General features: G+C 38.2%; 1 protein-coding gene across 1 annotated transcript in view; it reads right to left on the minus strand.

The window, feature by feature from the left end:
* Nucleotides 1-14,298, minus strand: part of ZC3H15 (zinc finger CCCH-type containing 15) — a 23,368-nt gene extending 9,070 nt beyond the window's left edge. The window contains exons 1-3 of the mRNA XM_011936500.1: nt 13,988-14,298; nt 5,434-5,535; nt 446-557 (exon numbers count right to left, since the gene is read on the minus strand). Of these exons, the coding sequence (XP_011791890.1) occupies nt 446-557; nt 5,434-5,535; nt 13,988-14,062 (289 nt within the window). The 5' untranslated portion in view covers nt 14,063-14,298. The remainder of the gene's footprint in view (nt 1-445; nt 558-5,433; nt 5,536-13,987) is intronic.
* Nucleotides 14,299-14,725: the final 427 nt, after the last annotated feature.

Below are 14,725 nucleotides of genomic sequence, written 5' to 3' on the forward strand. Positions count from 1 at the left end.
GAGTTCGAGACCAGCCTGGCCAACATAGTGAAACTCCCCCCTCCGTCTCTACTTCAAAAAAAAAAAAAAAAAAAAAGAGGCAAAAAAGGAATGAACATACATGGCAGAACAGTGCCAAAAACTTGGGACATAAAGTTTATTCAACTATGGCTTTGTCTTGGCTACTACCAAAGACTGAATGTCATAAATCAATTAGCAGTCTGTTAAATTACTAATTTTGCCTTAAGTGTGGGGCGCATGGCTGCAGTTCAGCTGTACAATGACACAGATGTGAACATATACAGAGGAACCATAAGCAACCCACTGACATAGGTAATTTTGATGAAGGGACTAATATTTTCATTGCAGACACAACTGTCTTATTATCTAAAGAAAATAACATCAAAATAGTTTTTAGCATAAACTACATTTGATAAAAAACACACTTCTGAAATTTAAAGTTTACCTTTACTTATTTTTTGAGCAGCAACTACAGGTTTGAACAGCTCATTTAGCTCCTGCAATTCTTTCTTCTTGTCATCCTTCTTCAATTTCTTTTCAGCTTCACTCTGTGCTACCTATAATATTCCCAGGTTTAAAATGTAAATTTGATTATTTACAAAATTGTTTTTACTGCACAGTTAGCATTAACATAACAAGACACCTGCATATTTACAGTCCTTACCTTTTAACGTCAGTATTATAATGGCCTTACAGTGTCTATTCAATGTTGTGGTTAAACTATTAAACAAAATTGTAATGATGGTACCATGCCTAGTTAAAAGCAAAAGCTTACAGCAACAAGCATTTATTAAGCATTTACTACATGCCCAGCATTTTTAGCAAATACTTTTCACCTGCAATATTCTTCTGTGAAAACAACCCACTCCCCAGACATGTACAGGTTCATTTTTAAGATCAGAGAAACAAACCTCCTGAAATGTACAGTCCCACATGATAATGAATTATACTACCCCAAAAACCTATATAGTGCCCTCATGGAAAAACACTGGGTTAGGTCAATGTAGGATATTAAACAAAACAACTCAAAACAAAACATGACATATAATATAGTTCCAGGCACACAATTTACATACCTAATATGATTAGAGGATTCTTCCAAACATTTATATGTCAGGTCCTATGTTAGATGACAGAGAATACAATGAAAAGACAAAGATGCTTATTTAAAGAAGCTCAGAATCTAGCAGGATGACAGACATGTCAACAACTGTAACATAATATATGGTGCTCTGGGAAAAAAGAATGCCCATATACCTGAAAAAATTAAATTGAGCCAATAACCTTATAAATGAATTCTTCTTGATGAGCAAGGAAAGAAATACAGAAAGAGCCAGCCAATGCAAAGTTACAGGGACTAGAGGGGCAAAGTATGAAAAACATCAATGAGATGCTTAGATTGTATCAGTAGATTGAACAGAGTTCCACTCAACTGTTTAAAGTAAGCCAGTAACAAGATCAGGTCACATTTTATAAAATATCAAGAGAGTAAGTTTTGTGGAGGATAGATTGGGAATCCAAGAATAAAGGCAAGAGCCTGTTGCAACTGCTGCACACAAGAAAACACAAGAGCTTAAAATGAGCATTACTGGTGAGGATGGAGAAAAGGAGACAGAGCTGATAGGACTGTGACTGAACATGAAGTATAAAGGGGGAGGAATCTAGGATTATCATGTATATGGTTAGTGCTGTTAAACAAGACAGGGAATACAGGAGGAACAGGTTTCAGGGTAAGAGGTGAAGATGAGCTTAGTTTCAGACATACAGAATGCAAGATGCTTACAGAGCATCTGGGTGGAGATCTTTTGAAGGCAGATAGACATGCATATTGATTCCACTGAAATCAGAGGGTCTGCTTTGAAATAAAGACTTTAGAAATAGCAGCTTACAGATAACAATTAAAACTTTGGGTATATTATTCAAGGACAGCATAAAAATGTGGCAAGAGCAAAGGACACTTCCTTGAAGAAAATCAACATGAAATGGGACATAAGAACCTAAAAAGCCCAATAAAAAGACCTAGAAACATCAAAGAAGCAGATAGAAAACCAGGACAAAATATGTTCAAGAAAGAGGAAATTTTAAGAAAGGAATGGCCAAACGCTATAATTACGTCAAAGGCATCCCAAATGCTGAATGTGACCCTATATGGTGGATGTGTTTAAACAGAAAAAATGTTTTGAAAGAAAAAATTTAAGTCGCTTTATTTTTAATAGAAGTATTCTTTGCTCATCAGGCCCATCTCAAACATTTGTGGGGCCCAGAGCAAGAATACAATGGAGGCCTACAAGCCATTTATCTAAATATTTAAAATTAGAAATCACATTCATGATGAATAAAATGTGGTCTGCAATCCTACTTCACAAATATACTTTATGACCTGGAAGGACAGGTTCAAATTTAAAATGCTCAGACTCCATGGAGTTCCACACTGAAGCACGGCAGTAACACAAGAGTCAGTCCCGGGCTCTTTTTTCTCCTCTTCCCACCCCGTTTCATTCCACTTTGGGTGTAGGGAGAGGTAAAGGTGCAGGAAGGAAGGAAAGGATATGGATGCAGGCTCTGTTCAAACCCTTAGCATATGCTGTTGTTTTGGCTACCTCAGACATATTGGTAGCACGATGTACCTAGACAGAGATGGGCATGGGGGAGAGGCCTTTGCAGGCAGATAAACCAGGGTCAGACTGTTGTAGGAAGAGGTGTTGCAAAATCTGGGTAGGTACATCCCCTTGGCTTCAGTGACTCCTTACCTGAGGGGAGGACAGCGGTCTGGAGAAGACACATATATCACAGAGCCTAGACCAGGATACCTCCTGTCCAGCTCTAAGAGCAGTACTACTGCTCATTTCCGATGTTATATATGATGGGTAGGTACCCCCCGTTCACAGATAAAAGTCCAGTTATCCATGCAAGTATCAAAACTATAATATTAAATATGCTATCAAAGCTAACTACCAGCACACAAATTTAATAACTTTCCCAGGTTTATGAATTCTAGCATTACCACTCAAAACACTTCCCACTAGAAGAAAAAGTTGGGGAAGAGGAAACAGGATTGAAAAAGGGGCTAAGTGAAGAAAGTGAGTTCTCCTTACATATTGATATCTATATTCACCAGAAAATTTACACTATTTTCTTATTTAACCACCAGAAGAATCCAACAAGGAATAACTGCACTTCCACAATACATACAAAGACCAGGGTTGCTATTTAAGGATCATGTAACAAAAAGATAGGAAGATTCACACCCAAGTCTATCTGACTGCAAGGTCTCAGCTGATCTGCCCGCCGTGGTCTCCCAAAGCGCTGCGATTACAGGCGGGAGCCACTGCACCCAGCCATGGTCTAGACATTAATTTTTATTAAACCAGGCTATTAAGTTAGCAGTTTGGAAGAACAATAGTTTTAGATTCTAGAATCAAGCTGGGAAAACGGATGTGAAAGGAAAGTGTTGGGTCACTGATTTGTAGACAGCGTGAGCAAGAGAAATTTATTTATCTCACAAATACATATTAGCATATTTTAAAAAAATCTGTAAACACATGAGAAATTCTTTCTTCTCTCCTACATTACAAAAATGTGTTTCCAGAAGTTAATGAAAAGGATATAGGAATGGTGGAAAAAATGTACTTTAAAAAATACAGATCCATGTCTATGAAATCTTTAGAAGTGAGAAGTCTAAAGAACCTGAAGAAAAAGGGGCTATATTTTTTTCAAACGAGTTGCCAATGGATAAACTCATTTTAAAATTCATAGGAAAGAACAAATGCCTAAGAACAACCAGGAAAAATAGAAAAGGTATACCATTTTGGGGAAAAGACTTGCCTTGAGACTTTAATGTACAGTCAAGCACAGCATTATGACGTTTAAGTCAATGATGGACCACACACGACAGTAATCCCGTAAGGTTATAATACCATATTTTTACTCTATCTTTCTATGTTCAGATACATGAATCATTACTAATGTGTTACAACTGCCTACAGTATTCAGTACGGTAACATGTTTTATAAGTTAGAAGCCTTGGAGCAACAGGCTATATCATACAGCCTAGGTGTGTGGTAGGCTATAATATCTAGGTTTGTGTAAGTACACTCTATATTATTTGCACAATGACTAAATCACCTAATGACACATTTCTCAGATTGTATTCACATCACTAAACAACGTATGACTATGACTGTAGGTCAATAGTGGTATTTCAGTGGGATAAATAATGCTGGTATAAGCAGCTATTCATCTAAAAGAAAACAAACTTAGTCTGGGCGTGGTGGTTCATGTCTGTAATACCAGCACTTTGGGAGGCCAAGGCAGGCGGATTGTGAGGCCAGCCTGGGTGACACGGTGAAATCCTTCCTCTACAAAAAACACAAAAAGTAGCTAGGTGTGGTGTCATGCGCCTGTAGTCCCAGCTACTTAGGAGGATGAGGTGGGTGGATGGCTTGAAACCAGGAGGCGGAGGCCACAGTGAGCCAAGATCACACCATTGTATTCCTGCCTGGACAACAGAGTGAGAACTTTAAGATATATAAAATAATTTTATATGATGAAATATAGACTATAAAAATAAAATAATTAGAAATGATCTAGGAAAAACACACAGAATCCAGTGGCAGGGGAGACCTTTTAACCATATTTTTAAAAAGCTAGCAATGTAACTGGCAATATTAAACTCTATATATACATATAAGTTAAAAATTGGTGCATGGCAAAACATAATTGAAATATCATCAAATATCTGCAATGTAGACAAAAGGTATCTCATAAATTGACAAGAAAAAGACAACCAATAAAGCAAATAATTTCAATAGGCAAGTCATAGAAGTGCAAACTCAAACAGCTAACATGTATACAAAAGACACTCTCTAGTAGCGAGAGAAACAATGTAACAATAAGATATCACTTTATACTTATCAGATTGGAACACATTAAAAAGAACGTTAGTATCTATTGCTCATGTACTACAAATGAAAATGTGAAGTACTACAGCCTCTATGGAAAGTGATCTGGCAAATTTATAATATTAAAATTAGAAATCCATTTCCCTTGATCTGGAGTCTGTTACCAGACAATTTATGCCACAGAAATAAAAGCACAAACACATGTAAGAACTCCTGTATTTCTTCTAGAGGTGGTCTTAGTGTCAGAAAGCTGGAAACAAAGTGATCACTTATGAATAGTGAAATGGATGAATATAACACACCTATACTGTAGAATGGCATGCAGTCATTATTAGAATAAATGAGAGCTATATCACAATGGCTTGGACAACACCCAAGAGGTATTGCTGGTAAGGAAGGCCAAGATGCAAAAACGTTTCGAGTAGATTCTGTTTTGAAATACAATTATATAATAATACTAGACATTTTATCTGAAACAGAGGCTGTATTAATATTACATTCATAAAAAGATATGGAAATTTAAATTACTTACCTGACGTGGATTTTGTTGACCAAATTTAACTTGATGTGTGACAGCCTTGATAAACTTCTGTTGCTTTGCTCCTTTCTTATTCTTCAAACCAAAAGTTTTGTCCTACATGAGAAAAAGCACAGAAATATCTTAGCAATTTATGTTACCATATATTTCCTCTAATGATACCTAAAAATTATTCTTTTATTTATTGATAACTATTCTTTACTAATATAAAAACATGGAAAACACGCAACATCAAGTCAAGGCAATATATGACCTTTAATCATCACCCAGATTCTTTACAATTCAATACGTACTCACCATTATCATCATTAAACCTGTTATTCTATGAAGCTTTTTCTAAAGCCTGTTTTGGATTATCAGTTCTATGGGATGTGCAAAGTTCTTATACCGGGATAAGAAGTACTATAGTTAAATACATTTAGGAAAACGCTTGATTAAAAGGATTCTTAATTCTTAAGCACAAGGTATCTTACAGTCCTTATCAGAGGGAATATAATATGCAGCACCTCCAAATCTTCCTTTGCAGCAGAATCCATTTTTACTCAGAGTATCTTGAGAGGCTATACAATACTGAACACATGTTTGGGACTACTACATAAGAAGAAGAAGATACACTCAGTTCTGGACTGGTTTTTAGTTAATATATGTTATCCTCTCAAAAATAAATTTAATAAATTGAATCAAATTACTGAAATGTATACATTCCTAGTTATTGCTAAAATGGAAATATTGAAAGTATGTAAACTAAAAGCAACATTTTCTTTAAATCTGGAATATTAACACAATAACTTGGTAACATTCAATATAACAGTAGTTATCACTTATGGAATGCTCATTATGTGCTAAGCACTAATGGTGATCCCTGGCTATCTACTCATATTTAGTTAGTATGCAGTATGGGGTTGGGGGGAGAAAATTATAAAAAAAAGTAAGTATGCAGTACAAAAACATTTAGAAGCCATTGCACAAGTATGAGTAAGTGTGTGTGTGGAAGGGGACAGTGGTCTGTAGTAGGCTGAATTTTGGAATGCCCCCCAAAATTCAAGTCCACCTGACCTTAAATTTGATTTTATTTGGACGTACATCTTCACAGATGTGATGAGTTAAGATGACATCATACTAGATTAAGGTAGGACCTAGATCCAGTAACTGGTGCCTTAATAAGCACCACACAGACACAAAGAGAAGGAAATGTGAAGACAGAGGCAGACAGACTGGAGTGACACTGCTATATAACCCAAAGAAGGCCAAGGATTGCCAGATGCCACCAGAAACTAGGAAAAGGCAAGGAAGAATTATTCCCTAGAGTCTTCAGAGGGAGGGAGCTGGCCCTGCTGACACTAATTTCAGACTTTTAGCCTCCAGATCTCTGAGAGAATAAATTTCTGTTGTTTTAAGTGACCCAGTTTATAGTCATGTTACAGCAGCCCCAAGAAACCCATAAAGCAGGATTGACTAGTGAGCTTCTCCCTAAGGTGAATGCGTGACAAGCCTGACAAGAACTAATCAAATGCTAATATCTGAAATATTTTTTTTCTGGGTCCTTTCTGATTCTCTGGAGAAAGATCCTCTAGCTGGGAGGGTAGTAAGTTAACTGTAAACAGGAGAAGAGAATAGGTAGAAGGGGTCTCAGTTTACCATACAGATTTACTAGCTTCCATTTTCAGGTTCACATCCCACCTCCTCTGCGCTTAGTGTTCTGGAAGCAGAGAGGCCTGTTCCCCGCCACCCCCTACCTCCAAGAAGACACCTCCTGTTTCTTGCAGAGGTAGTCACTTGGCTGAGTTGTAGTAGGTAAGGATTATTAATTACTCCTAACACTTTTAACTTCTAGTTTTCAGTCTCTTGCTTTCTGTATTACCTAGTGCTTCCCATCGTTGAGGTTTTTTTCATAATTTTGCAGAGGAAATGCACTTGATTTTTACTGGCACACTCCTAGACAGGCACTCAGACATAACCTCTCTGCTCTAAGTCAGTTACCAACTCATCCATCCACTGCCAATCTTCATATGTTGAGGTTCAAGATTATAGATGTCTTCTAATTTCAAAATAGAATTTGTACTTCTTTCTCATTCTCTTGTTTATGGGTGGTTTAAGAGACGAAGAAGAGGCAAAAAGCTCTTCTCAAAGTAGTCTGAGACCTTCTGAGTCCATTTAGTATGAAACAAATTAAGTGGCCATTTTATAGCCTTTATTTTGCTATTATTTCTAAGGGAAAGGAAAAAGTAATAATGAGTAGAAAGTATTATAGAAACAAAATACCACCATGTGGACAAGCTAGAAATAGAAAACAATAGTACTGAAACAATTAGTATTTAAAAACATCCAACATGACATAATGTTTACAGCAACCTCAAAATCAGTAAAAGACCTTCCAAGTCTTAAAACAAAAAAGTACAGAGGGTTTTGCTTCTAAATGGTTATCTCTCATTGGGAAATATCTCTTTATTAATGACATCTATCTCCATATACCAAAACTTTGCTTTCCTCTACTTAAATGCTTGTTTCATGATTTAACATCCCAACATGGTATTATACAAAATTCTACATGAATTTTTTACAGCCTATGTGTATGAAAAAAGGTAGGAAGCACACAAACAAGTTGGATGTCTCTGCACTGAGCCTTTTATGGATGGCTTCCCTTGTTTCTATAAAGAAAGTTTAACACTCAATTCAATTTGAAGAAAGATGGTCAAGATAATGTGATATATACAGATGAACACAGTGCAGCAACTTAAGTATAAAATGCCATACTTTTCCTTTACAAAAAGTGAGCTCTCACGGGAGGCAGAGGAGGCTCTAGAAAAAAATACGATCAGGATTAAACAGCATCTACAGGTGCTCTGCCAGAGAAAATAAACGGGTTCAACCCATGCTCCATCTGTAATTACAGAGAAGAAACAATGAATAAATCAGGCCAAATAGCAAAGTAGATACTGCCAGATAGACTTAGGAAAGAAAAAAGTCCCCTAAGGGGACCTGGCCAGTAAGAAAAGAAAGTACTCACAATGGCAGTTACTGGTAAAGGTGCATAAATTCCAGATCCCAGAAGAAAAAAAGAATTCAGGTTTCATTATACTGCTCTGGCACAAAAATGACCAGTTTAAAGAGATAATAAGTGAGTTGTGTTCACCTCTAAGTTAGAGCTCAGAAACTAACATTTTTCCACAGAGAAAGTGGACTACTTATTCATCTAGCATTCACTAAACATAAACATAAACCCTGAATATATACTTTATTGAACCCTCTCAACAATTCTATGATACACAGAAACTCAGAAATGATAAATTCATTTGAAGTTAAGTCATTAATAAGGGGCTAGGTGTATAGTGCAAATATATAGAAGTATAAACTTTGGAGACAGGCTGCCCAAATTTTAATCCCAAACAGAGCTGGGTAAATTACCCTCTTTGCCACAGTTTCTTATTTGTAAAGTGAGTCTCACTTAGGGTTGTTGTGCAAGTTAAAAGATTTACCTCAGAGAGACAGTGGTGGACAGCAAGGACTCTAAAGGCAGACTTCCTGTGTTAGAATCCCTGGCATAGTTACTTGCCAGGTTAGTAAACTTGAGCAAGTTATTTAATCTCTATGCATGTTTTAAAAACTGAAGGGTAATAATACGTATCCCACTGAGAGAATCAAAGGAGCCAGTATATTTATCACTTGTAGTTGGCTTGTTTCTCTTCTCTCCTTCTCCCCAAAACACTGAGAACCTTGTCTGGCCCAGTAAATGTTAACTATTAAGTCACAGATGATATTTGAACCTAGGTATATTTGACTCCAAGCAAATTCCTTGTTCTTTCTACAGTTTTTAATAAACTGCTTCCCAGAGACACCTTGTTAAGTTATTGAGCTGGCTGGTGCTCAATAAGCTTTCTAAATACCACACTGCAGATGTGAGATACCAATAGCACCTCTTGAAAACAGAATGATTTGCAATTTGGGGAAGTTCAAAAGGCTTCTTCCTGAGTTTAGGACAGAGCCTTACCTAAACATTAATCTGAATTATAAGGTAGAAAAAAAGAAGGTTACAGTCAACCCAAACCACAGTTAAAATAAAACTAGGGGAATAATGGTCCTCACTGGATTAATAAGGTCTCAAAAGTTAACGTGATAGTAAAGGAACTTTGTGTTTATGTGTGTTTCAGAAGACAACTTGGGAAATGAATACAGAGGAGTCTAGAAAGCGGGTAGTAAGAAAAGGACAACTTCCTGAGGCTCCAAGAGCCTTAACACTCAGTGAATTCCAGGCTTCTCTTATCCACATGTACCCTAGAACTTAAAGTACAATTTAAAAAAAAAAAAAAAAAAACTCCCCTCCCATCCATAGGTAATCCCATTCCTTTTATGGGCCAGCGTCCACTCCCTAAGTCAGATGTTTGGAAAAGGGAAGCAGCGGAAGGGCAGGTCCACGCTGAATAGTGCTCCAAGATAACGGGAGTCCACCTCTTGGGACATTCGGGTAGGCAGAGGCTGTCACTGTTTTACCTCATTAGTTTTCTCCCACAGGCACTAATGTATTTTTGTTGTCCATCCATGCAATATATATTACGCAACTGGTTAATCCACCTTCAAGTAATCAACATTTGATTTTGGCTGTTGGCAGCTGTTCTACACTGGCAACCAATTTCTCTTGCTCCATTTTCACAACACTTGGATCCTGTCTCTATAGGACCCTATTACTATTTCCTTGCTGATACAAGTTCTTAGCTGGGTATCTTTTATTTGCTTGCCCTAAGCCCAAGATTATTTCCCTCTTTCCATATTCAAACTTTCTATTGCTCAATGCCGACTCCATTTGTCACTAAATTTTAGTTGTAAGAAAGCAAATGGCATATGCCATTTCGGACTAATGTGCTAATTTCTAACAGAACCATAATCCTGTTTGACATATTCATTTCGGAAAGTATTAATAATACAAATGAATTCACAAAGTTTTGGGGCATTTGAAGTGGCAAATAAAAAAATGGAGGCAATATTTAAAAATGGGCAGGAACTAAGCACTGTATAAACAGTGCAGATCAGTCTGATTATTTCCCCCAGTTTTTATTTAGAATACACTATCAAAATAGGCAATAACAATAGCTGCCATTTACTGAATATATACACCATATGGCAGGCACTTTACATATATTATCTCATTTAACTCACGGGAACTAGCTGCATTTTGCAGATGAGAATTGCAGTCCAGTTAGATTTTTTAACTTGTCTAAAAATATAGAGCTAGTAATTTGAAACATGGGACTCAAACCCAGGTCTCTGACTCCAAAGCTAGTGCTATCTGATGTCTTTTTTACTTCCTTAGTGTTCCCAAAACATGCATGTTGATTTTTCCACAGTGAGGGTCCATAGAGGTGGCAGCAGAACAGGTACAGAACAGGAAAGAGGTAGGTAGGGCAACCATTATTTGCAAGTCTATTGAAAAATGCTGTTTAAAAATACATGTTTTAGTTAACTATTAATTTTGAGCAATTTAGAATTTCAGGTCATACAGCTATAAAACCTCCCAAAGTTAACCAGATTCTGAAATAAGTATCAGTCTTTATAAGTCAAAATAGACTATAAAAAAGTAGTATTTCCCCCTCCAAAATTATAACAGCCACAGAGATCAATTACCTTCTTGGAAAAGTCACTGAGACGTGCTAGGCTTTTAGGGAAGTTTAAAAAAAAAGTTGCCCGTATAATGAAGCAGACTACATCATTTCCTAACCAGGCTGGATTAACAGAATAGTCTCTATAAATCTAATTTCACAAATGCTCTAACTTAACACTACAATTCAAAATATTGTTGTACCTCTCCAGTAGTAGCAAATATCAATGTTGCACATGAGTCTGACAAACTTTATTGCAATATTTTTTGAAAAAGCTCATCAGGTCCCTGGACCGGAACATAAAAGAACATCTAGATTACAAGATGTCAGGCTAGGAGGACCTTCTTAAAGGCAAACAGACACATTTTAAAGGAAACAAACTATGATCACTGAGAAACAAGCAGAAGATCTGAACATCTTGTTCGCTAAGAACCCATACCCAAATCTCAGTCTTCAGAAAGAAATGGCCTCAAAGACATACGTCCAACGGTACTGCAGGTTAGGTTAAAGAATGATAGTACAAAACACAAGAAAGCAAAATGCAAGCATATTCAGCAAAAGCAAGAAGCTCAACAATTGCAATTACCTGAGGGTGTAGTCAAGACCAGTCCTTCCCAGAGAAATACAGGCACAGCACCCGGATCTCCTAATGATGCCTATCCTGTAGCTCTAATGTATACAGATGATTGGACACTCTCATGACAACTCAGTGTATGTCCCAAGGTTGAGGTCCCTACAGATGACTCCATTAGCCACAAAATAATTCATTCTGGCTGCCAAGATTTTAACCAACACTGCCTCTAACCCAATTTGGAATCCTAAGTTTGTTCTTCAAGCGTCAATTATAATATCTTTTGGCTCTTCCAAGTAGAGAGAGACACTAAACACAAAAGGTGACATATTGTAATGATTCTCATACAAGAGAATACTTTCCAGCAATAAGGAACATACTAGAAGTATACACAACATGGATAGATCTCAGAAACGCTGCGTGGTGTGAAAGCCAAAAGGAGGACACAAAGGCTATCTACTGTGTAATTTATATGAATTCCTAGAGTGGTAAAAACTAATCTATCCTGTCAAAAAAATTTGTGGCTGCACGACTGGAAAGAATTAAATAGAGGCACAAAACAAATTTAGTGGGGTGATGGAAATGTTTCAAGTCTTAATTAGGGTGGCAGTTACCTGGGTGAATAAATTCCTCAAACACATAGAACTACACATCTAGAACCTGTACATTTTATTTTACATAAGTTATACCTCAACAAAAAATAAATTAAAAAACATTATATTAAATGTGGAAAACAGAGAATCAGACTTAATTTCACCACTTTGTTAGGGTATTTTTAGTTAAAAAGTGCAGTTGTCTTATTTTGCATTTCTCTTTGGCGATATCTTCATTATTGAAACTAAAATTGCTTTCTCTTTACCTAAAAAATAACTGTCACAAGACGACTAGAATCATAACAAAAGCATCATTTTAAAAGTTGATGGATACTAGAAACAACTTTCACACGTAATTCCTTAAAATAAAAATACTAGTTTTACTAATTAAAAATAAAACAGTTAGATATAAAGCCCTACAAAGCATAAAGTATAATTTAAATTGTTTAAATTGTTATGTAACATTTAATTTCAATGGAAGTCTTACTTTTGTACCATGGTCCACTCTCAAGGAAAACAACATCCCTGAAAGGTACTTGGTTTTCATAAAAGTGAATGCCATCCGATCAGAAACCTCTGAAATTTACCTAAGTGCCACGAATCCAGGTTGTTCAAATAAGGTAATAGAAAACACAGATATGAAGGTAATATTTTGTTTGTAAGGGTCTGGCTATAGTACTTCATGACAGTTTTAAACTGTACAAATTAGCAATAAGAATACCAGTTCTGCTTCAAAGTTGGAACTTGGCCAAGGATACCAAAATTCTTAAGCATTTTCTTAAATCCAATGAGCGGACTTTACACCTTATGCGGTAAAATGGTCATGGCTTTTTCTAATTATATTCAAAGTATAAGAGGTCCTATTTAATTACGAGGAGGGTTAATAGCAGAAATCGAGGGAAGAAATACCTCGTTGGGGTCTGTATGGTATGTTTATGTAATGTCAAATATGGTTCATTTTTTAAGGAAACTCACAATTCGGTTGTTGGAAAACAAGTGCAGAACATGTAAGAACGTCAATAGGGTTCCTTGGCCACTAAAGGGCTACAGGCTCAATGTGTTAAACGAATATATATATACACACACACACACATATGTATACATATATACGTATATATACACACACACATACATATATCTCAAACAGTGTCACACAATTAGTGACACTGAAACCTAATCTCTTTTAAGGCATTATTCTATTTAATCCACTTCAGAATACAAGTATCAAGCGCTGCGTTCAAGACCCTGGGTTGTGATGGAAAGTCCTTCCAGTCTTTATGGGACTTCAAACAGTTCAGAGGTGGATCGAAAAAGCCATCAAGTAGTAATTTGTTGGTTCGAAAGCACAGTACCACCCCTGGGTGACGGGTAAAGAAATAAGGAACACAAAGACTCGTCATGAGTCGGTCTTCCAGAAAGACGCTGGCCCAAGACTGTTCAGCGAATTACTTCACACATAACCCTGGAAAACCACCTCAATTCTGAGAGGACTAGCGAAGGATAAAACCCTGTGGCAGTCCCGAGGGGTCATTTAGCACCCGGGTGCATGGGTGGGTGAACACGGGCGTGTGGGCGGAGAGGCAAAGCCCAGGTGCGGGGGCGCGAGCAGCGTCACCATAGTAATGAGAGACAGCTAGCGTCATCAGGGGCTGGAGAAGGGACAGTGGGCCACACAAACCTTAAGGGAGGAACACGTGGCCCCAGGAAGAGAGCCGGCTCCCAGGGAAGCCCGGAGCGGGGAAGTGGCTTTCCGGAGGGCTCGCGGCGTGAGTGGGGGAGGGGTGCGTACTCACTTCGATAATCTTCTCCTTCTTCTTTTGCTCCGCCTTTTTGCTGCCCCCGGCCTGAGCCTGTTTCTTCGGGGGCATTGCGGAGACAGATGACACCGGCCAGACTTAAGCGCAGCTGAATACTGTCAGGGGTTCTGGCCCTGCGGCAGGAGGAGGAGGACGGGGGCCTCACTCGCGGCTCCGCACGTAAAGCGAGTCGCTCATTCGCCCCGCAAACGCGGCCTTTGCGACAGGTCGATGTCGCAGAGCATAGTGGGTAGCGAGGAGCGGCTCCCGGAAGCGAAGCTGCGCGTGCGTATCCACTGAGTCCGACAAGGAGGGGGCAGGGACGGGACGTGGGAAAATGACTACGCGTCACACGTGATGTCGCGCATCCGATAGGCCCTTTCCAGATGGCAACAGGCCTGAGAATGAATCTGGGCGAGCTGGTTGAGTCCATGCGTTTGTGCTTCCTCTCAGTCAACTTTCGCTTACCATGGGGCTACTCTTGTCCATCGTCGCCTCACCTGGAAACTTGTCCTGCCGGCCCAGTTAATGGTCCCCTGTACCATCCCCATCCTGAGTGACTACTGAGCAGCCGCAGGGACTCGGGGTTGCTCCGTGACCACGTTACTCAGTTACCTTCTTGTTCCTTGGAGAGGCGGAGCTGAATGGCCCGTGAGTGCAGTGTACTTCAGATTCCTGTGAAGGGTTATGAAAAAAATGGAAAAAGTTAACTTTCATTTGAAGAGCATCTGAGAT

Source organism: Colobus angolensis, unplaced genomic scaffold (assembly GCF_000951035.1).
Source record: "Colobus angolensis palliatus isolate OR3802 unplaced genomic scaffold, Cang.pa_1.0 Scaffold153, whole genome shotgun sequence".
Classification (NCBI taxonomy): domain Eukaryota; kingdom Metazoa; phylum Chordata; class Mammalia; order Primates; family Cercopithecidae; genus Colobus; species Colobus angolensis.